General features: G+C 42.2%; 1 protein-coding gene across 1 annotated transcript in view; it reads left to right on the top strand.

Annotated features, from left to right (window-relative positions):
* Positions 1-5,775: 5,775 nt before the first annotated feature.
* LOC112076622 (filamin A-interacting protein 1-like) overlaps positions 5,776-23,552 on the top strand; it is a gene marked incomplete at its 3' end in the record, with an annotated part of 39,157 nt that continues 21,380 nt past the window's right edge. The window contains 2 exon segments of the mRNA XM_070441396.1: positions 5,776-5,946; positions 6,386-6,564. Of these exon segments, the coding sequence (XP_070297497.1) occupies positions 5,938-5,946; positions 6,386-6,564 (188 nt within the window).

Raw genomic sequence — 23,552 nt, 5'->3', positions numbered from 1 at the left:
AGCCATGTTTAGTATACCAAGAAGACTGTCCTATAGCTAGACTACCATGGTTTAGTACTACCAAGAAGACTGTCCTATAGCTAGACTGCCCATGGTTTATTATTACAAAGAAGACTGTCCTATAGCTAGACTGCCCATGGTTTATTATTACAAAGAAGCATGTCCTATAAGCTAGACTACCCATGGTTTAGTATTATCAAGAAGCCAAGTGATCTGCCTCTTCTCACCAGATAACCCAGAACCAGCCAAACCCCTTGCCCAGTCTCCTAGTTTCTCCTCACCAAACAACCCAGAACCAGCCAAACCCTAGCCAGTCCCACAGTCTCTCCTCACCTGCAGTTCTCCTTCTAGCATGGAGAGCAGGAACAGAAGGTCGTCTCGGAGAGGTCCCTGGTCTTCCACCTGCTGCCTTCTCCCTCCGACTGTTACTGCTGGCACTGCCACTCCCACTGCTGCCGCTGCCCTCCTTTTCTCCTCTGGACAGTGCCTGTGTTTGTGCCTGTGTCATCGGGGGCTCCTTGTGCCTGGCCCGTCCTGCACCCCTGCCCTGGGGCTCCTCACGTTCTGTGCCCGCCGCTGCGATCGTGCCTGTGCTGAGCCAGCTTGGCCTTTGCTGTGTCCTCTAGCTGTTGCTACGGGAACGCATGTTTTTTACCTGCAGGGGAACAGGAAGGAACATAGTGGAAGGAGATTGATAGGTGGGTTGGGGTGGGGTTGGGTGTAGCCGTGGGGTAAAGGGTTGGTGGGTTGAGGCAGGCGACAGCTGTGTGAAGAGTGATCTGTTTTATTCAGCCCCGAAGCTCAGTCGTCCAGGCTCTGTATCATTGTATAAGACTGTGTGGTTTGGTTAAATCACTGACTCATGACAATGATGAAGCCATGAATGGTCCGACAGTCTTAATCTCAATTCACTGTGTCATTTATCGTTTTCTGCATTATATAGTACGGGAAAGGTAAACGTGCACCTTGATGAAAAGTGATTGTGAATACAAATCCTGAATAGACATAGGCCAATCTCTGTTCTGTGTTTTGATCTGAGGATGAAAAGAAAAAAATGCCTTGAATCATCATTACATCACCAGTTGTATTAGTGGCCTGGCCTGGCTGACAGTTTATGAGTAAGAGGGATAGCTGTTTGACTGCATATGTACACATGCAAGGCACGGAATGATTCGGGGATGATGTCATAAGCCGCAAGCAGCAGTCTGCTTGAACAGATCTAAACTCAGAGATCTGGGCTCCAGGCGAGAGCAGAGAGCAGCCATATCGTTAGTGAGTGTTTGCTTACACCATCACAATGCACTAGTCCCAGGAGATAGCGTGTAATTCCGTAAACCTTCATCAGGGTTCTGTTGATGAGTAAACTGTGTCACAGTAGACACTAAAGCAACAGGCTCTGTTTGGCCCTAATGGATTGCAGCTATTACTCACAGTTAGTCTTGCAACATTTGAGCTGTTCAAACAGAAAAGGGCACAGCTGGGATCCAGGTCGACAAGGAGCTGGTTACGCAACACCTCTAAAGAGTTCAACCCGGGTCACTGTCTTTGGCTGTCCCATAGGAGACCCTTTGAAGAACCCTTTTTGGTTCCAGGTAGAACCCTTTTGGGTTCCATGAGAAACCATTTCCACAGAGAGTTCTACATGGAACCCAAAGGGTTCTACCTGGAACCAAAAAGGGTTCTCCTATGGGGACAGCCGAAGAACCCTTTTTTCAAGTGTGTACTGCAAAGTGCCAAACCTGACGATTGCAGAGTGCTCAGTGAGTGTTTAATAATATCTAACAATCTCTTTGATGTGACTGTCCTGAGAGCTCAGATATGCCCCCAGTGTTCTCTGCGTGTCCTGTGTGTGTTTGTGTGAGACTGAAATAGAGCTGGCTGGAGTGGAGCATCTGGCATGTCTCCATATCAACTCTGGCTGTTGTAACGCTCACTTCCCTGACAAAGCTGTGTGTTTTGAGAGTAAACATTGCCGAGGGCCAACGCTACTGGTCAGTGTTGGGTTTGACAGTCACACAGGCTGTCCTGTTCCATGACTGTAATGGTTGGACGTAGGAGTGCTGGGAAACCTATACTGTGAGAGAACTATACTTCTGTTTAGAACCTCTCACTGGGAACATCTAGGGTTCCAATCCTAGGCTGGATCACTCCCTTTGGCACATCTATACTGCCTTTGTACACTACTTTTAAGAAACGTTGGTAACACTTAATTTTTTGAGCCTACTTTCCTTTGGAAGCTCTCACCCATTTCACTCCCTCCAGATCATGTTCATAGTCCAACAATAAAGTAAACAAAAACTAACAAGAATGTGCAAAAGAGAGACTTTGCTGGAAAGTACCAGTTATTCAAGCAAGACAAACGAAAGACGGTTTGAGGTGCTGATGTTTTTGGAGTTCTCTGAACTTCTCAGAAGAGCACCCAAAACAGTCTATGTATGAACTATGAGCATGGTTTTTAATGTTGCTGATGTAGTCTATGTATGAACTATGAGCATGGTTTTTAATGTTGCCTGATGTAGTCTATGTATGAACTATGAGCATGGTTTTTAATGTTGCTGATGTAGTCTATGTATGAACTATGAGCATGGGTTTTTAATGTTGCTGATGTAGTCCTATGTATGAACTTATGAGCATGGTTTTTAATGTTGCCGATGTAGTCTATGTAATGAACTATGAGCATGGTTTTTAATGTTGCCGATGTAGTCTATGTATGAACTATGAGCATGGTTTTTTATGTTGCTGATGTAGTCTATGTATGAACTATTGAGCATGCTTTTTAATGTTGCTGATGTAGTCTATGTATGAACTATGAGCATGGTTTTTAGCTGTTGCTGATGTAGTTATGTATGAACTATGAGCATGGTTTTTAATGTTGCTGATGTAGTCTATGTATGAACTAATGAGCATGGTCTTTTAATGTTGCTGATAGTAGTCTATGTATGAACTATGAGCATGCGTTTTTAATGTTGCTGATGTAGTTCTATGTTATGGAAACTATAGCATGGTTTTTAATGTCTTCTTGAAGTATTGTACGTCTATGTATCGAACCTTATGCAGCATGGTTTTTAATGTTGCTGATTATCTAATGTATGAAACTATGAGCGATGGTTTTTAATTGTTGCTGATGTAGTCTATGTATTGAACTATGAGCATGGTTTTTAAGTTGCTGATGTAGTCTTATGTATGAACTATGAGCATGGTTTTTAATGTTGCCGATGTAGTCTATGTATGAACTATGAGCATGGTTTTTAATGTTGTGCGATGTAGTCTATGTATGAACTATGAGCATGGTTTTAATGTTGCTGGATGTAGTCTATGTATGAACTTATGAGCATGGTTTTTAATGTTGCTGATGTAGTCTATGTATGAACTATGAGCATGTTTTTTAATGTTGCTTGATGTAGTCTATGTATGGAACTATGAGCATGGTTTTTAATGTTGCTGCATGTAGTCTATGTATTGAATCTATGAGCATGGTTTTTAATGTTGCTGATGTAGTCTATGTATGAACTATGAGCATGGTTTTAATGTTGCTGATGTAGTCTATGTATGAATATGAGCATGGTTTTTAATGTTGCGATGTAGTCTATGTATGAACTATGAGCATGGTTTTTAATGTTGCCGATGTAGTCTATGTATGAACTATGAGCATGGTTTTTAATGTTGCCGATGAGTCATGTCTATGAAACTATGAGCATGGTTTTAATGTTGCCGATGTAGTCTATGTATGAACTATGAGCATGGTTTTTGTTTAATGTGTGCCGATGTAGTCCATATTAATGAACTATGAGCATGGTTTTTTAATGTTGCCGATGTAGTCTATGTATGAAACTATGAGGCATGTTTTTAATGTTGCCGATGTAGTCTATGTATGAACTATGAGCATGGTTTTTAATATTGTTGCCGATGTAGTCTAATGTATGAACTATGAGCATGGTTTTTTTAATGTTGCCGGATGTAGTCTATGTATGAACTATGAGCATGTTTTAATGTTGCTGATGTAGTCTATGTATGAACTATGAGCATGGTTTTTATGTTGCTGATGTAGTCTATGTATGAACTATGAGCATGGTTTTTAATGTTGCTGATGTAGTCTATGTATGTAGTGAACTATGAGCATGGTTTTTATGTTGCAGCAGCTATGTGTCTATGTATGACTTATGAGCATGGTTTTTAATGTTGCCGGATGTAGTCTATGTATGAAACTATGAGCATGGTTTTTAATGTGCCGATGTTAGTCTATGTTATGACTATGAGCATGGTTTTTAATGTTGCCGATGTAGTCTATGTATAACTATGAGCATGGTTTTTAATGTTGCTGATGTAGTCTTATGTATGAACTTTGAGCATGGTTTTTATATGTTGCTGATGTAGTCTATGTATGAACTATGAGCATGGTTTTTAATGTTGCCGATGTAGTCTATGTGTTATGATATTCTATGAGCATGGTATTTTTAATGTTGCTGAGTAGTTCCTATTGTATGAACTATGAGCATTGGTCTTTTTTAATGTGTTGCGATGTATGTCTATGTATGATACATGAAGCTGGGTTTTTTAATGTGCCGATGTAGTCTTATGTATGAAATTCTGATGAGCCATGGTTTTTAATATGTTTGCTGTATGTGTCTATATGTATGAATCTATGATGCGATGGTTTTTACATGTGCTGATTGTAGTCTATGTTGTAATCTATGAGCCAATGGTTTTTAATCGTTGCGATGTAGCTATGGTTATGTAACTATGAGCTATGGTTTTTAATGTTGCTGATGTAGTCTATGTATGATACTTATGTAGGCATGTTTTTTAATGTTGCTGATTTGTAGTCTATGTATGATAACTATGAGGCATGGTTTTTAATGTGCTGATGTAGTCTATGATATGAGACTATTGAGCATTGGTTTTTTAATGTGTGCTTGGATGTGATGTCTATGTATTGAACTATGGTCATGGTTTTTATGTTGCCGATGTAGTTCATGTATTGTGAACTATGAGCATGTTTTTAATTTGTTGCTGATGTAGGTCATGGACTTGAACTATGAGCATGGTTTTTAATGTTGCTGATGAGTCTATGTATGTAACTATTGAAGGCATGGTTTATTTAAGTGTGCTGATGTATGTTCTATGTATTGAACTATGAGCATGGTTTTAATTGTTGCCCGATGTAGTCTATGTATGAACATTGAGCATGGTTTTTTACATGGTGTCGTGAGTCTAGTATGTTCTTATATGTGCATGTGTTTTTAATCTATGTAGCAATGGTTATACTTGTCAGGTTAATGTGCCGATGTTAGTATGGTTATGAATCTATGAACATGGTTTTTAATTGTTTGTCTTGATGTATGTCTATGTATGTAATATGAGCATGGTTTTTAAGTTGCTTGATGTTAGTCTATGTATTTGAACTATGAGCGATGGTTTTTAATGTTGGCGTGTATATGTCTATGTAATCTCTTCTAGTCTAGCTATAGGACAGTCTTCTTGGTAGTACTAAACCATGGGTAGTCTAGCTATAGGACAGGCTTCTTGGTAATACTAAACCATGGGTAGTCTAGATATAAGACAGGCTTCTTGGTAATACTAAACCATGGGTAGTCTAGATATAGGACAGGCTTCTTGGTACAGTCATACTAAACCATGAGTAGTCTATATTTTGGTAATACTAAACCATGGGTAGTCAAGCTTTTGGTAATACTAAAACATGGATAGTCTAGCTATCATGCTCATAGAACTGTGTCCTCTTCTCTCTCCCTCTCTCTCTCCCCCTTACCACAGGCCAGAGACGAGGTGATCACGGTGTTGAAGGCTGAGAAGATTGACTTGGCCCTCTTGGAGGCCCAGTATGGGTTCGTCACCCCACAGAAGGTCCTTCAGGCCCTGCAGAGAGACACCGTCCAGAGCAAGGCTGAGACCTTCCAGGAGGACATCTACGAGAGGCCCATGGCTGAGGTAGCACAGTCTCAACATTCAATACAGCAGCTCAGTAAAGTCTGGGGACAGTGAAGTRTAGCACCCTGATAAGATGACTTGGAAGGGTTGAGACTTCAGCTACAGTATATGGGCGGCAGGTAGCCTAGCGGTTAAGAGCGTTGGGACAATAACAGAAAGGTCGCTGGTTCGAATCCCCAAGCCGACTAGGTGAAAAATCTGTTGATGTGCCCGTGAGCAAGGCACTTAACCCTAATTGCTCCTGTAAGTCGCTGTGGATAAGAGTCTGCTAAAATGTATATGAAGTGGCTACTTTGTAGGTTCAAAGATCAACTTTGGGTTTTGGTCTCATGACTGGACAATCACATTTTAAACTACATTAATACATCCGATATCACCTCTCATAGAGGTGACAGGAAGTGTATTTGGAGTGGTCAGTAAACGCTCTGGTCTCTCCTAGCTGGACAAGCTGGTGGAGAAGCAGAGGGAGACCCACCGTCGCATGCTGGAGCAGCTGCTGCTGACTGAGCAGTCCCACAAGCGCGCCCTGTACAAGCTGGATGACGAGAAGAGGAACCATGGAGACTTCATGAGGAAGAGTGACGAGTTCACCAACCTGCTGGAGCAGGAACGAGAAAGGTCTGTTTGTTGCTCTGTTTCTCAACTTAACAAACATACATGCGCAAAGGCAGGCACACACACATGTATGCACATATACACACACACACACACACACACGGATGCACGCGCACACACACACACACACACAAACACACACACACACAAACACACACACACACAAAGAGCTGAGCACGCTCCTCAGAAAGGCTCCTCAAGGTGTTGAATGAATGATCTTGAAATGAACGCCTACATGCCAAAACCGTTATGGATGGTTTGTATTTACTGTTTTCACATAGAAAAGAGGGACTTAAAACCAAACGCTTGACGCTTGATAAATAATTCAATACATCAGTATCAGGTTGCCTTTGATTGGTAATCCCCTTATAAATGACGTGGCTCTATTATAACCCAGGTTGTGCTGAGACATGTATCGTAAGACGACAGAGTGAGGCATAATTCCAGAAGAAACTTTACTCATGCTTCAAAAGAACAAAATACCCAGCCCTGAATAGCTGCTACAGACAGACTCATACGATGTTTGTTGGGCTAGATATTAGAGTAATACGTGTCCTTACGGTTAGCTGGTATACCTGGAATTTAGAACGACATTATGAATAGCAGACTGTAGTTACATACAGAGAAAAACTTTCTTGAAGGTTCCATTTACACTACTTTGGTTTCATCAGGTTTCTGCAACTGTGATAATTGAACTAGCACTCTGTGTATAATATTACAGCAAATGAAGGGGCATGCCAAGGAGATGTCCAAAACAAACACGACATTACACTCTAACACATTAACAGACCATCTGACAGAGTACAGAGTTCCCCTATTTATGACATTAATGGTCGTAACTCAAACATGACCCAGACTCATGTTGGTACTTAGAAACTCGACCATAGTGTTCAGATCGGGTGTGTTGAAGTCAAACTCGATGACTTGGCCCAAAATTAAACTGCCTTTGCCCTTGTTAAAAGCAACATCTCACTCTCTCTCTCTCTCTCTCTCAAACACGTACTCTGGAGATTCTCTGTGTCAATAGTAATGTCTTTATATGGCAATGTCAGTCAGTGTGAAGTGAAGTCAGAGAGATCTGGCTTAAGTGTATCCACCCTGAAAGAGAACTTTCAAGCCCTAACAGGGAGTTCACCTTCTGACTGAGGCTATGCCTTCCTGTAGAGACATCTATCATTGTAAATCTGTGTAAACGGACTAGACTGTACCATACAGGTATAGTATGACCCCCTCCATCCATCTCTCTCCCTCTACGCCCCTGCTTCCTCAGCCAGATTCATTCACACGTCCACCTAATCATTTCAGCGAGAGAGAGAGATTTGGCCATCAGCCCGGTCCAGACGAGGTGCCCTAATTATGATGACCGCATTATCAGAACCTCTCTGGTCAGGTCGGGTGTGTTGGCTTGGCGGACCGCGGCCACGGCCTGGGCCTGCAGGACTGGGCTCAGTCACGGTTCGGAGGAGCGTGTCAGGAAGTGTTGAAGTGCCATGATAAATATCCCTCCGCCCAGGGTTCACGTTAATTACTCTGTGAGAACAAGGTGAAAGATTTATACGAGAGAAGAAACACAATGGTCTAGGAGGAAAAGAGCATTATATCATACTGCATGTTCAACAAGATGTCAGGTCGCCATGGTATAGCATAAATTTGGCCAAGCTTTGTAGACTGAGGACATCCAGATTGGGGCTTGAGTGAGTAAACTGTAAAGAAAGTAGAGCTGAAGGTTTTTTCTCTACGTCTGCCTTCTTCACCTGTCTTGCCTCAGAGACCGGCTGGAGCAGAACTAGAGCAACAAGTGAAGTGCTTGGGGAACAACGGTAGAGTAAAGGTGGGTGACTGAGGTGTTGTCTCACCTCTGATCTAATCCCTGGTTGTTTGTCTAGACCAGTGGGTTCCCCAAACTTTTTATTAGTCCCCTACCCTTTCAAACATTCAACCTCCGCCTGCGTACCCCCTCTAGCACGGGTCACCGCACTCTCAAATGGTGTTTTTTGCCATCATTGTAAGCCTGGCACACACACGCTATACAATACACATTTATTAAACATAAAGAATGAGTATAGATATTTGTGAACAACCCCGGCGCGGGGAATCATTTTCCACAGAGGTATGTGCTGTTATTTTCGTTTTTTTATGTTAGTTGTAGCGGCCGAGAACATCACTCTCACAAAGGTACGCAAGGGATCAGTGTCTTAACAGCGCAATTTTCCAAAGGCAGGATACTCTGACGCACCAATCCAGAAATCTGTCAGTGGCTTCTGATTAAATTCAATTTCACAAGAACCGCTTGGTGAAGATTTCGATGAGGCTCTCTTGTTCAGATATTGGTAAGTGCGACTGGAGGCAGAGCATGAAGGGATAAGGAATCCAGTTGTTTGTGTCATCCGTTTTGGAGAAGTACCTGCGTAAATTGCGCACCCAGCTCACTCAGGTGCTTCACTATATCACATTTGACATTGTCCGTTCATTTGCACACAAAAAAATCATACAATTATGGAAAGACCTGTGTGTTGTCCTTGTTAATGCAGACAGAGAAGAGCTCCAACTTCGATCATAGCTCAATTTTGTCCCGCCACATTGAATATAGTTGCGGAGAGTCCCTGTAATCCTAGATTCATCATCATAGCGAGAAAAAAACATCCCCAGATAGGCCAGTCGTGTGAGAAACTCATCATCATGCAAGCAGTCAGACAAAGTGAAATTAATGTCAGTAAGAAAACTTGTATAGCTCGTTCCTCCGAAATCATAAAAAAAACGTGTCAATACTTTTGCCTGCCTTGATAAACCAGCTCAACTTGCTGGTATTTTTTGAAAGAGCGTTACATATGTCCAACTGCCCATATCATTGCATTGTGGGCATAAAGATACACGAGAAAGTCCGGGGCTTTTGCTTTGAACAAGTGAACGCATTTTTCACTAGTGTCCAAAATGCTGCTTTCAAGCTGTCAGGGTATCCCTTTTGGGCAGCAAGAGCCTCTCGATGGATGCTTGCAATGTACCCAAGTGGCTCGGGGAGGCAACTGCTTGGGCAATGTTTCGTATAGCCGACTGCCACTGATGGTCTCCTGTCATTGGTTTTTGCGCCATGCAGTACAGAATCCAAGCACATGCTGGACCGCACTGAGTCCATAGATGTCAAAGCTGTCGCAGCGTGTTGATAGGTAGGTTATAAGGTAAAGATATCGTCGTGCCTGGTGGGATTGCAGGAAGTTGGGAGGGTGTTCTAGTGTTGGACCTGCCTTGGAATGTGATCTCGGCCTGAATTAAGGAGGACAGTGGTTAGAGACGGGTGGATAATATGTGATCCGCGGAGAGTGGAGCGTGTGCGCTAGGATGCCGTCGCCAGTTGTGTGAGCGGGTCAGGTCAGTTCGAGGGTGCGTCGGCGTGGTTTTTGTGAGGATAGTGAGATTGATTAGGGCAGGTAGGTGTATAGTGGCGTGATGTAGGTGCGTTTGTGTGGTGACTGATTGGTACTCGTGTGAAGCGAGTGGAGGCAGTTATGTGAGTTGTGCCTGTGGCGTTTGGCGATTGTGGGAAGAGTGTGGTAGAATTTGGTTTCAAGAACAGTCTCTCTCGCATAAGGTGTGACTATCGTTTGATTGGCATGGTGGGTTGGTAAGCAGATCAGTGTGTATTCGGTGTGTGTTGTTGGTAGTGTAGTCGTTTCGTGGGTATAGTAGCGAATAATAGGTGTGAGTTGCATCGTAGCAGGTATGTTCGTGGGGTTTGTTGGAGTGGATTTGGCTGGGTTTTAGTAGCGATGTGTAGTTCGTTGTTCTCGACATCGTCGTCTGATGTGATTTGTTGGGGCGGAGGCGATGGCTGGTCGAGTGATATGTTCCTTCGGTGTGTGGGCGGATTGTTGGGCTGTTCGTCGAGCAGGAGAGTAGAGGTAGGTGTCTCTTGTGCCAGCTATATGTGTAGTGGTAAGGTGGGGTGTGGGCTTGGTTGGCTGAGTACCTGGCGCGCTCTGTATTTGGACGCTCCACTCGTTGTGGCGCGTACGGTGGATTTGGGACACATCATATGCGTATCGATCCCAGCTCCCTCTTATTAATGGTGAAGGTTATCTTGTGTGTTTGACGGTGTGTGTGCGTATTGATCGGAGATGTGGCGTTAGTTAAGCGGTGAGAGACGTCGCATGTGTAGGTCGTGTGATACCGTAGAGTGATTTGCTGGTGGGAGAAGAGCACTAGCTCCACACGCTAGGTCTTGGGGTATGTTTTTGCGAGGAATCGTGGCGAGCAAAGAGTCAGACGTATATTGTTTGTGCTTTGCTAGAGATGTCGTGGATCACTAAGGGCGTACGAGGCATCGCTGCGGACAGATTAAGTAAGGAGATATTGTGATGGTGATTCATCTGTGATATATGGAGAGCAGAGCTACTGCAGCTACCGGTCGCGTCAAGGTTGTACACATAGAACACACCGATGGCTGAGGAGAGGTCCGTTTATCCCAATATAGGAGTTGAAACTCCAAATCAATGTAGTTCCTCATCATATTTGCACTCTTCGATGTCCAACTCCTGTCTTTGTTCGGTTGCTTTCCCGGGTAAGGGGCGTAGCTCTTCGGCTCATCGAGATTCCACAACTGTCAGTGTCCATGCTAGCTGGGCTAACAAACAAATATAGAATTACTGATGCTAGCTTTGAATGTGCTCGTGAAAGCAGAACAACTTGTGTCATCAACAGGTGCAGGTGTAGTACTGCGGGTAGTAGCTACTACTAGTAGAGCTAGTATGTGTCCTCTGGACGCGGGCCTTACTTTTTTAACATTTATCATTTTCGAGCAAATGTAGCAGCAGCTACATTTGGCTAATACTCGGACGTTAGTGGAATTCCCGCGAGAGACTAACGGTTATATTATTTGACTAGGCTACCTGAATTTGACTATGTGTTGTTATTTCGCTGAACACAAGATGGTTTAATTTTATTTTGGGCAGTGAAACAGGAGGCTACTCAGGCGAGAGAAAAACTCAAAGTTTATAGCCTCCGTTGGAAAATACAAATGGACTGTTTGAAAATGTGAAGAGTTTTCAAATTATTATATTTTTAAATAGTGAATCACATTTTGATTTGGCGTAAACCGGCGGCATTGCGCGAACCCAGTTTGGGAATAGCTGGTCTAGACTATCCCAAAAGACTGATTTTTTTACATGCGTGAATTGTGGGTAATTATGATATTATCTCTATACTGTACAAACTATCAAAGTGCTAGAGAGTCAGCAACACACTTAAGATTAGCGTGAAGGGTTCTGGTTTCTAGTTTATAGACTGTATCATTAGGCTCTTATAAGTAGCATGTTATGTAGATTACTGAAGGGTTCTGTTCTATTAAGACTGTATCATTTAAGGCTCTTAATAAGTAGCATGTATGTAGATTACTGAAGGGTTCTGTTCTATTAGACTGTATCATTTAGGCTCTAATAAGTAGCATGTATGTGATTACTGAAGGGTTCTGTTCTATTAAGACTGTATCATTTAGGCTCCTTATACTTAAGTTAGCATGGTATGACGAACAGTGTTTTTCAGAGCCAAACAAAATCACAAAATAAAGTTGGGCTCTGGACCAAAGAAACAGTAAAGTCACTTTCTCAAAGTAACTTCTGGGTATGACATTCAACAGCCCACGAGCACGTACACAGACTGTCACATTGTTGCTGTCTGTGTTTACCATTTGGACCAAACATGGACATGAACCAGGGGTAAAAAGGCTTCTTTGAACCATCATAAACTTTTTGCTCAAAATGGAAACACATGTCTCTCGACTTCTTGATGTCTACAGCAAGAATAATTCCCCAAAGCAATTTCAATAAATACTTTAACTGTGAGTAGTCGTCCCTTTCAGGACCTGAATACGTCGTGTGGCAGCTTCTGTTCTGAAGACAGCCATTCCCATAAATCACAGGGGGCAGAACACAAAACAGCAAAACCTCAAGAACACACAGAATGAGATGGACAACAATTATCACTGGTCTGAAGAGAGCGACAATAGCCTCTGTGATCTAAGCACTAAGTAGCTTGGCCATAGCTCACCGTTTGAAGAGCACTGCGCAGCACCAGTTTTTGATTTCATGCCCGTTAATCATTGTTGGTATGATGCATTTTCGCTGGATGCAGTCATTTCCTTTCTGGACCTGCTGGCAAACAGCGAGTGTGATTACATACTACGAGGGCTATGTGTGAGGGATTTAAGAAAGACGAGACACCAAGAGCTCCCCTTCTCTCTTCCTTCTCTCTATCTCTCTCTTGCCTCTCTCCTCCATTTCCTTCTCTCTTCTCATTTCTCATTGTCTCTTTCTCCCTCTTTATTTTGGCACTGAGCCCTCAACTGATTGGGGAGACCTTCCTGTCCTGGAAAGGCTCATGGTAGCATGTTAATCTGGGAGTTAAGGGGGAGAGGGTTTGGGGGGGTTGATAAGGTCAAGCACCCCCTCTGATTAATTGGCTATCGAGCCATGTCCAGGCCTGAGGACCTCACTACAGTGTACAGTGTGTTTTGTGTTGTGGCAGTAGTGGGGTGTGGAGCAGAGTAGCTGACACGGTCTAACCATCAGCAAGATCTTCAAACATATTACGTGTGTGTAACGTACGGCACGAGGCACTTCAGCTCACGTCTTCTTCTTTTGGGTTTGAAAGGTGAAGAGTTAATTTGGTTGACTAATATGAAAATCTGGATGTTTTCTTTTCTTTTAGTGGTGACTATACCTTTAGATAAAAAATGATGTTTCTCATGGAAAAAGTAGCGCTCTGGTCATTGGTTTGACAGCATAGTAAGAGTGATAGGTGTTCTCTCTCTACATCTCTACAGTCCATCTCACACACAGGGCTCAGTGTGGCCGTCCACTGACCCTGTCATGATTACATAATTCAGGTGCATCTGGAACATTCCACTGCCATTCCATCATTCCTTGTGGATGCTTTTATTACTATCGTCATCCCAAATGGCACCCGGTTCCCTATGTAGGGTACTACTTTTGACCAGGCCCATATTGGGCTCTTGGTCAAAAGTAGTGCACTATATAGGGAATAGGGTGCCATTTGGGACGCAATCCTTCTCAGTTCTCGAAGAATGAACATTGGGGCGTTTTGATCTGCTTCCAGGAATTCATTATATGTATGTGCAGGAACAGCATACCCTCTCAGTATGACTACACCTTCAGGGTAGGATCGACTACAAATGTCCAGGACTATGTTTAAGAAGTTATCGTCCAGCTTTACTGGTGCAGGCACAAGCAGGATCCCCTGTCACATCTTGACTATCTATTTTAGATGCTATAACTCTCTCATTAACTACTAGAGGCAACAGAGTGATGAATCATCTGTTGCTGACCAATAGATGAAAGAGCATCCAGCCAAGACTCTTAACAGTTGGTCATGGACTTTAATTAAGGAATAGCACACCTGTATTGCCACGGCTCCCAGAATGCTTTGATACACTTACGCAGTGCTGTACATTCCTGTTTGGAATTTCAGTGTAGGGCTGAAGGTATAAAGAAACCATGACAGAATGTCGTGACTTGCCAGCAAAATGTTTATCCCAGCAAGGAATAAGATAAAGAAACATGAAACCATCTTAATTGGAATGTAAAAAAATGTTATATGATCGTTTAATCTCTGCTTTTTGATGTGGAAAGAGTTGCAAACATAGAGGTCATGGACTTGGAAAGGAGAAGAGCAGAGACACACATACACTTTCAGTAAGCAAACTCTCAACGACTTTGTTTTCATGTGTGAAGGGTGACATTGTTTGAAATGTGTGTAGTAGTGTGCTCTAGCCCAACCACAGGAACTGTGGTGAGGTCCAGAATCATCAACAGCAGCTATGACATATTCCAACTCCTTCTAAACATACAGATGACACAGACTCCCCTCGATGTGCTTTGTCCAAAACAAAGCGGGCTGGAACTCGGCTCCGGTTGTGTCAGTACATCTTTGACCTTCCACTTCTGGGAAATACGGGACTGAGGGAATTTTGGCTTAAGCGATTCAGCCAGCATATACTCCGTGCATTCAGAATTTCTGCAGTGTGAGAAGTTGTTGTCAGTGTCCTACGATTTATCCTTTGAAAACTCTCATACAAAGAATACTGCTTTTTTCGTATCGGAAAATACCTACTAACCAGACCTGTTAGACGATTATTGTAGTTAATGTGGTTTGTTTTAATGACTCTCCTCTGAATACTTTCTTGTCTGAACTTGAAAAGCCTGTATATATGTTTTATGGCAGTTCACATGATACAGTGTGTATTCAGGTAGAAACGTATCCTCTTGAGGTGGCTGAAGCTACAAACTAAACTAAATATGGAACTAAGGGGAAATCCACTTCTCTCTCTTCTTTTCTGTCTTTACAGTTAATTTGATCCACCTGATTGCAAACTTTTTCTTTTGAGTAGTTATGTTGTGGTTTTCATATAAGCCCTTTTGGGCTTCATACCTCACCTGCACACTGTTTTTACCAGTTTTTATCTCTACTGTTTTGTCTTTCACTTATTTTCTTTGGTGTGAATAAATCAAACCTAAAACCTAAACCGTGGGAAGTTTAAAAAGGATTCTAAAGTTTGTAATTTCCAATTTGAAATTTCAGACTTGATTTTCCCTTACGAAAAATGCATCAACCCCTACAAAAATKTCAATTTAATTATAATCCACATAATAATTCACATGTCCTGTTGCTGCAGGATTACGTTCCTGCTGTGAGAAACTGGTCAAATTAAGATCCCACACCTGTACACACTGTAATTGTGTCACACAGGCGTGGCCTTGGACCGATTGGAAAATGTGAGCTGATTCCTGATTGTGACCTGACGGACTAGTCTGCCAACAGTCCCTCTTCCTCCTCTACTGCCAGATAGTGAGAGGATTGTCTAGCCATGGACGTGACAATGATGAGACCAACGCTTTGATCAGTGTKCTCCACTAAGTTCTGCCTCTAATAKAACTGAAGCAGATCCCACCAGGTTACGTATTGTGATGAGAAAGCCTGTTCAAAACCCACTGCACAACTAATGGACACTTTTAGTGCACTGTACTCAATACACAAGATCTATAATGATGGCCATATTTTTACCACAGTACAGGACCTAGTTGGCGGTGCCAAACGGAACCGAGCCAAACTTTACCGGCAGTCACAGAGGCCAAAAAGCTACATCAGATTTGGTCTTTGTTATTTTGTTATTTTGGGTAATCATAAAACTGCCAGTAATACATAGGAGCTTGAAACGTGAGATCATTATGTTCTTTGTTCTAACAATGAGTGTGCTTTAAAATATGAGGTCATACTATACTTATATTAAATTAGAGATCAGGCACAGTGTTTATGCCGAGGGTTTTATCATCATGTGCTTGCTTGTCCACATCGTTCCTACCTTCTCTCTAGCTACATACTGAACGTTTCTGAGTATTGGCAAAAACCATTCCCTGCTGTCATCCTGAGGATATAGAACAGGGAGGAGCAGGTGGAGGAGGAATGATGTGTAATGTCCTCAGTCTAACCCGAGACTTGTAAATAGGATGTTAATGTCTTGGTATGTGTGGTGCTAACTTGTTGCCATGGTTAAAACTAACTCTGGATCGCAAGTTGCAGAAGTACTGTAGTGTCTATGGTACATGGTAACAACAAACGTTACAATAGTATTCTACGTTTCAGTTTACGGGCCTACATTTTGTGTCGATTGGAACCATTTTCTTTGACTTGAGGGAGGCTGAAATATTGAATAGAAACACAAAAATACAAAAAAGTAACCAAAGACTGTAAAGCCTTTGATATAACACCACTTCAACCAGCAGCATCCCTGATAGAGACTAACAGTGTCAGAACCTGACTTGTGTTCAGCCTCCTGACTCTGACATTGATCCTCCCCAGTTCACTCTCTCACTAAGCCAATTCTATGGCCTCTTCAACTCACTAGATCTCCGCATGAACTTCTTTTGACCCCCCCCACTCCAACTCTAACAGTTCTCCGTAAGGCACTCTTTTATTACCAGAGATTACCTGGGGGTGACCCCCACACATTTATCTCCAGATATTGGCTCCCTTTGCTCTTGCTGCTTGATACAGTCTGACAATATGTTTTTATGTGGAGGAGAGAAAAGTAAAGTAAGGGGGGGGTTAATGGTACTGTAGATATCTGATCTTGTTCACTTCCCCCTGGCCTCATGTGCTGTTGCTGTATCCTTTAATGTTACACAAATTGCCCTCTCAGGTTTCTCAAAACCTGTGGTAAACTGTCCCCTCCGAAACGCTCATAACATCAAGAGAATAATATGAGATCTGCATCAAACACCAACATAATCAATAATCACACACAGTGTGTTGCTTATTCGGTCATGTAGAAAGATAGAATGGCTGAGGGTAGAGCAGGTACTTGATTATTCACTTGAAATGGTTGCTCAAAAGCAGTTGTGCCAAGGAATGGATTTGCTAACCACCATTTTGTAATTAGATTATGTTTCTGGGGGGATGTTGTTTTTCTATAGTGCTGCAGTTGATGAGAGTAGTCTTTCGAGTTGTGTGGCCTTTAAAACTACATAATTAGCCGCTCCAGCCATTGGGCTGCTGTATACTTGTTACAATTGACTGAGAACTGGTCAAGTCTCTGGATTCCTGTCGTAAAAGCCTGGATTTTGTTTTATGTTGAGCCATGGGTATCAAACGATTTGAATTACATTTTCGTAATGTTCTCCAAGAAGCTGGTGGGCTTGTAAAATGTTAAAGTGTTTTAATTTAGTGCTTTTACACCTTGTCCACGTGGCTTTTGTGAACAACTTGCATTAGTCCGGTTGTCTTGTATTGTGTGTCGTTGTGTTGCCATCGCAAGTGTTGCATTTTTCAGTTTTTGTACCATAGCCGAGTTTTGCCATTTTGAAATATAGACGGAATAAATGGAAAAGGTCTTCATCAGTCTTCACAGACACCTGCATTGGGCCAGGCCAGGAGAAGAGGAGGGAGACATTTCAGACACTACAGAGTTTCTTATTTCCCTGGTTGAAACATCTCATCAAAGCCCCCAAGATGCATTGGGACAGGGTGGTCCCTGTGACAGCTCTTCATTGTTTCCTGCCAAACACCTAGTCTAGTTTTACGGTTTGGTTTCTATATCTGACTTGACATCCGACCACCTTCAGTCTCGACAAGTTCTCCCAATGCTTCAGGATATGGCCTTGAATTAATCTCTCCCATTTTAACCACAAACTATTTATCTGTCCCATTGTAACCACAAACTCACCCCTTGTCTCAGTTTCAGCCAGTCTATTCTTCTTGGACTTGCTACATTTGAAAGTCGACACTTGTAAATTCCCTGTGTTAGTGAGGGTGGGTGGGGACATGTTAGATAACAGTTATTAGCAGACTGACCTAGCTTGCCTCTAACAAAGGGCTGCATTCACACCAAACAAGTAAACAAACTTGATGGCGGCCGTGTCAGTTTGCGTCAGCAGCCGAATTCCCGTCAAGGAAAAGTAAATTGAACCTCCATCCCATAAATGTTAGTAATGAACAGTTATCACCTCAAAATTAGCCGTTTCCTAACTCTTTGCGCGAGTTACGATCGACTTTAGATTTTACACAAAGTTAATAAAACTTGTGTGTACACCACATTACCTTCCATGTTGATAGGATAGCCCCATGAATAATAGCAGATACAAGTCCAACTCTGACTCATTGAGGACGTAACACAACATGGCCTTGGAACATTATATGGTGAATGCTCACGTTTACATCTGTGGAATAGAAGTATGTCCAATGATCTGAAGTAAAACAAATCAATACATTTTATTTGTCACATGCGCCGAATACAACAGGTGTAGACCTCACTGTGAAATGCTTTTTTACAAGCCCTTAACCCAACAATGCAGTTTTAAGAAAATAGAGTTAAGAAAATATTTACTAAATAAACTAGAGTAAAAAAATGAAATAAAAGTAACAATAATGATATACAGGGGGTACCGGTACCGAGTCAATGTGCGGGGGTACAGGTTAGTCCAGGTAATTTGTACATGTAGGTAGGGGTAGGCTTAGGATTCATTGGTGTTTGTAACATACAGATTTGTATTTTTATTTATTTTTGTATTTAACTAGGCAAGTCCGTTAAGAAAAAAATATTATTTACAATGATGGCCTACACCGGCCAAACCCGGACGACGCTAGGCCAATTGTGCGCAATTGTGCGCGGTTACTGCTGAATGTCATTTGACATGACAGAACACAGAATGACACAAGATTGCAAATATAATTCCTCCGAAAAGATTTGCATGAAATGCCCTGTGATTACGGGCAGATGCCTTCAAAACACAAAGAATGTTTGTTTGTCACATCCAGTTTGAATGAAACGTTTTCACAATTCAGCCAGACAGAGAGAGCCGTCCGGCTTGGAGAATGGAGAATGCATTCACCTCGACAAGAGATTTCAACTGGCAGCTCTGGCCTCCTTTTCCCCCATATTCACTCACTATCTTGACACCATGTTGGCGGGAGAGCATGAGCAGCTCCAGCACATTGTACAGACAGACACAGCTGCTGCTGCCAGCCTCAGAGACGTCATGTTCAAGTCTACGTCCAAAATGGCACCCTTTTCCCGTTATAGTGTGGTATACTTTGGACCAGGGTCCATAGGGCTCTGGTCATAATTAGTGCACTATATAGGGAATGGGGTGCCATTTGGGACGCACCGAACCTTCAAGCTGCAGTCGCTTCCTTCCGCCTGACAATAGAAAAGAACTTCCTTTACCCATGTTCTGCCAGCCATAATTTAAGAGGTACTGTGTAGGCTATCCACTCAAACTACTGCTACAGAGAGTGAGAAATCAGACTGCTGGTAAAAGTATCCTCAACATGTAGCTCCTGGCATTTTTGCTCCTCTGTTGTAATTCAAGACTCGTCTTTACTCACTCATCAGATTCTATGGAGGCAGAACATGGGGAAGACATTTCAGGCTTACTGGTGTGTTAACTGCTAGATTCTTTCACAGAGTTCCATTTACTTTTTGGAATACCTCTGGGGAGTGGAATGAAACCCTAATAGCTGGACACACTTACGCAAGGGAGGAATCCATTTATACAAGGGACAGTGACACAAACTTGGCAAATCATAACTGGGCTTAAATTCCCTGAAAGTTGGAGAGTTTTACAGTACATGAAAATGCGGGAAGGAAGGGTTGGGAGGAATCGTTCATTATGCAAAGCACTGATGTGCTTAATCATCCAAGTAATCACTGTCTCTCTTTCTCTGTCTCACAGGGTGAAAATAGGAGCTGAGAGCAGAGTATGTACTCTGTGGTCTGCCAGGCTAATCACTGCATTCTGTCAGAGATATGTAATCACACGACGCCATTCAATGACGGCTCCCGGACCTAATAGGCCACACATTTACAGAGGTAACGGAGAAACGTCTGACAGCTCTGCCACTCTAGAAGAAACAAATATGCACATCTTTCCGTGCGTAGAAGTACTGGCCTAATTTGGATACTATTTGTCACATGTGTCATTTAGATTTTATCAGTTTTCTGACTAACTACTCTCGTATGACCAATAATCTCACACTGGGTTGGGTAAAAATCAAACTAGCATTTAGTTACAAATGTTGTGTTGTATTAGTCGACGATAACACTGCTTTTGTTGGCTCTTTCTAGATTTCGACAAATTTGCAGTTAATACAGACATAGTTCAAGTGCGTAGGTGTAGCTCGAAAATATAGACTACTGTAGCTATCTTAGTTCAGCAAACATATAGCTAAGTACTTTAACACACCAGCTCAACACTAATAGATCCGTATAAACAGAGGTATCTCAACACTAATATGTCACTTCAACCTAACGACTACTTGAATGGAGTGCGGTGGTACAGCACAACAACAAGGTGCGTAAAAGGTGGACATAGACTGAATGACTAAGTTATGTAACTGGGTAATAAGATATAGAGTACGGGATATAATGAGTGGTGGTACAGAACGGCATGGCAGATGCAGTAACGGATATTGGAGGTATGAGTAGAGCTAGTATGAGTGTATGCTATAAACATAGTAATGTGGAGCATGATGTAACTGTTTGATAGATGGGCTAGGTTAAGTGGTATACAACTATGTGTTATTTGCTATAAGATTGGCAAGAGCATGTAGAATGATCTAGAGTACAGTATATTACATATGAGATGGTGGTATGTAGGGTTGGTGGTTGGCTATAGTTTAAACAAGTGGGGTTAGTGGTACATAATGTATTGGCATAAAGTATGGGCAATATGATGCAGGGATGTCTTTAAAGAGTGTAAGGCAGTAGACATCATCATAGGTGAGGTAATGGGTTATTATTGTCAGAGGTTAATGTAATTTCCAATCTAATTGTTACTTAACGTTGGTTCATTGCTTAAAAGTGGTGCTAGTTGGGATGTCTGAAAGTTTTTCTACTCATTTAATGTTCTCATGGACACTTGCACCATTGTTGCCGCTATAGTGAGCTGGTGTATGTTTTTAGGAGCAGGGTTGATGTTGGTTTCAGACGGCTCGCTTGAATGATGAGGCTTTGAAGTGATGGGATATTACATGTACTAGTTTCTCTTGAAGTACTGTGTCTCCGGTTCTCGAGTATGACGTATTGGACTTGGCTATATTCAGATCCGCTTCTGGTCGACCCCTCGCTCTTTGACACTGTCTGGATAGAACTCACTGCTGCGGGTGGACTCTACGGCCGTCCTTGGATTGATCTGCGTGGTGTAAAAATACTAGCGGTGCCATTGTCAATCTATGTTGGGTATCTTCTAGTAGATTAATTGGAGTACCATAAGATGTTACATCATAGAATAAGTGTCCCTGTTTGAGGTAATGTAGGAGTTACGGTGGCTATCTAAAGTGTGTAACAGTGAGGAGCTTGCATCGTCGCGCGCATCTTACTTAGGATAGAACAGCGTCGCTTGGTTGCGCGATTCTCTTCAACACAGTTATATACGGTGACATGGGTGGAACTATTCTGCGTGGAAGGTCATACTCTATGTAAGTACAAAGCGGCCGAATCGTGAGTCTCTGATATGATGTACACAACGCTGCAATAATAGGATAGGCGAATTATGCCTGTCTCTCATCATTGATCACGATCGTGTGCACCATGGTAGAGGGGAGGTAAGGAGGGACAATTGTCTCAGTTCTAGGCACGCTATGTAAGGAGCCGGTACGAGATGCAGCGAACTTCAGGGTGGTGAGCAAGATCAAGCTACGTTCACGCTACAGTTGTTTCCGCAATTCACGAGTCCAAGGCCACGCCTTGGTGCACATATTCATGGAATGCAGCTCAGTGACATAGGTGTGGGTCTTAAATTTGAACTCTTCAATCGGCTCCCAAAGAGGCTTCCCTCCACCAGCCTGTGGATGAACACATTAGGTAGATGATACTAGGTGTCTGGCGGATTCTTAGTTTTCACACACAGGTTATCTCAACATAGCGTAGGGAGATATCATGTTAATTGTCGGCATTGGCATATGCTACATGTGACATTGTGACTTTATTTTTATTGGTAGGGGTTGGATTGATATTAGTCAATATATTTCGAAAGCAGTGAAAATTCCAGTTTGAAACTTCCAACTTTAGAATCTTTTGTAGTGTGTAGATGATACTTGCCACTCTCTTGTTCGTTAAGTGTGAAGATGTCAAGTTTTTGAAGAGTTTAGAATATCTATTAGCAATCACTTAGATTCCTTTTTAAACTTCCCTGGTTTTAGGTTTTAGGTTTGATTTATTACACCAAAGAAAATAAGTGAAAGACAAAACGTAGAGATAAAAACTGGTAAAAAACAGTGTGCAGGTGAGGTATGAAGCCCAAAAGGGCTTTATATGAAAACCACAACATAACTATAAGTACAAAAGAAAAAGTTTGCAACAGGGTGATCAAATTAACTGTAAAGACAGAAAAGAAGAGAGAGAAGTGGATTTCCCCTTAGTTCCATATTTAGTTTAGTTTGTAGCTTCAGCCACCTCAAGGGAGATACGTTTCTACCTGAATACACACTGTATCATGTGAACTGCCATAAAACATATATACAGGCTTTTCAAGTTCAGACAAGAAAGTATTCAGAGAAGAGTCATAAAACAAACCACATTAACTACAATAATCGTCTAAAGGTCTGGTTAGTAGGTATTTTCGTACGAAAAAAGCCGTATTCTTGTGAATGGAGTTTCAAAGGATAAATCGTAGGACACTGACACAACTCTCACACTTGCAGAAATTCTGAATGCACGGAGTTATGCTGGCTGAATCGCTTAAGCCAAAATCCCTCAGTCCCGTATTTCCCAGAAGTGGAAGGTCAAAGATGTACTGACACAACCGGAGCACGCAGCTCTGCGCTTTCGATTTGACAAAGCAATGGGGGAGTTGTCATCTTGTATGTTAAAGGAGTTGGGAATATCTATAGCTGTGTGATGATTCTGGACTCACCACAGTTCCTGTGCGTTGGGCCTTAGAGCACACTACTACACACACATTTCAAACAATGTCACCCCTTCACACATGGAAACAAAGTCGTTGAGAGTTTGCTTACTGAAAGTGTATGTGTGTCTCTGCTCTTCTCCTTTCCAAGTCCATGACCTCTATGTTTGCAACTCTTTCTCAAATCAAAAGCAGAGATAAACGATCATATAACATTTTTTACATTCCAATTAAGATGGTTTCAATGTTTCTTTTATCTTATTCCTTGCTGGGAAAACATTTTGCTGAGCAAGTCACGACATTCTGTCATGTTTTCTTTATCCTTCGCCCTACACTGAATTCAAACAGAATGTACGCATGCGTAAGTGTATCAAAGCATTCTGGGAGCCGTGGCCATAGCAGGTGTGCTATTCTATAATTAAAAGTCATGAAAACTGTTAAGAGTCTTGCTGGATGCTCTTCATCTTAATTGCGTCAGCAACAGATGCATTCATCACTCGTTGCCTCTAGTAGTTAATGAGAGAGTTATAGCATCTAAAAATAGATAGTCAAGATGTGACAGGGGATCCTGCTTGTGGCCTG

The sequence above is a fragment of the Salvelinus sp. IW2-2015 genome, unplaced genomic scaffold (genome assembly GCF_002910315.2).
Source record: "Salvelinus sp. IW2-2015 unplaced genomic scaffold, ASM291031v2 Un_scaffold3883, whole genome shotgun sequence".
NCBI lineage: Eukaryota > Metazoa > Chordata > Actinopteri > Salmoniformes > Salmonidae > Salvelinus > Salvelinus sp. IW2-2015.
The sequence above is the reverse complement of the archived record's forward strand: the minus strand, read 5'-3'. Positions and strand labels throughout refer to the sequence as shown.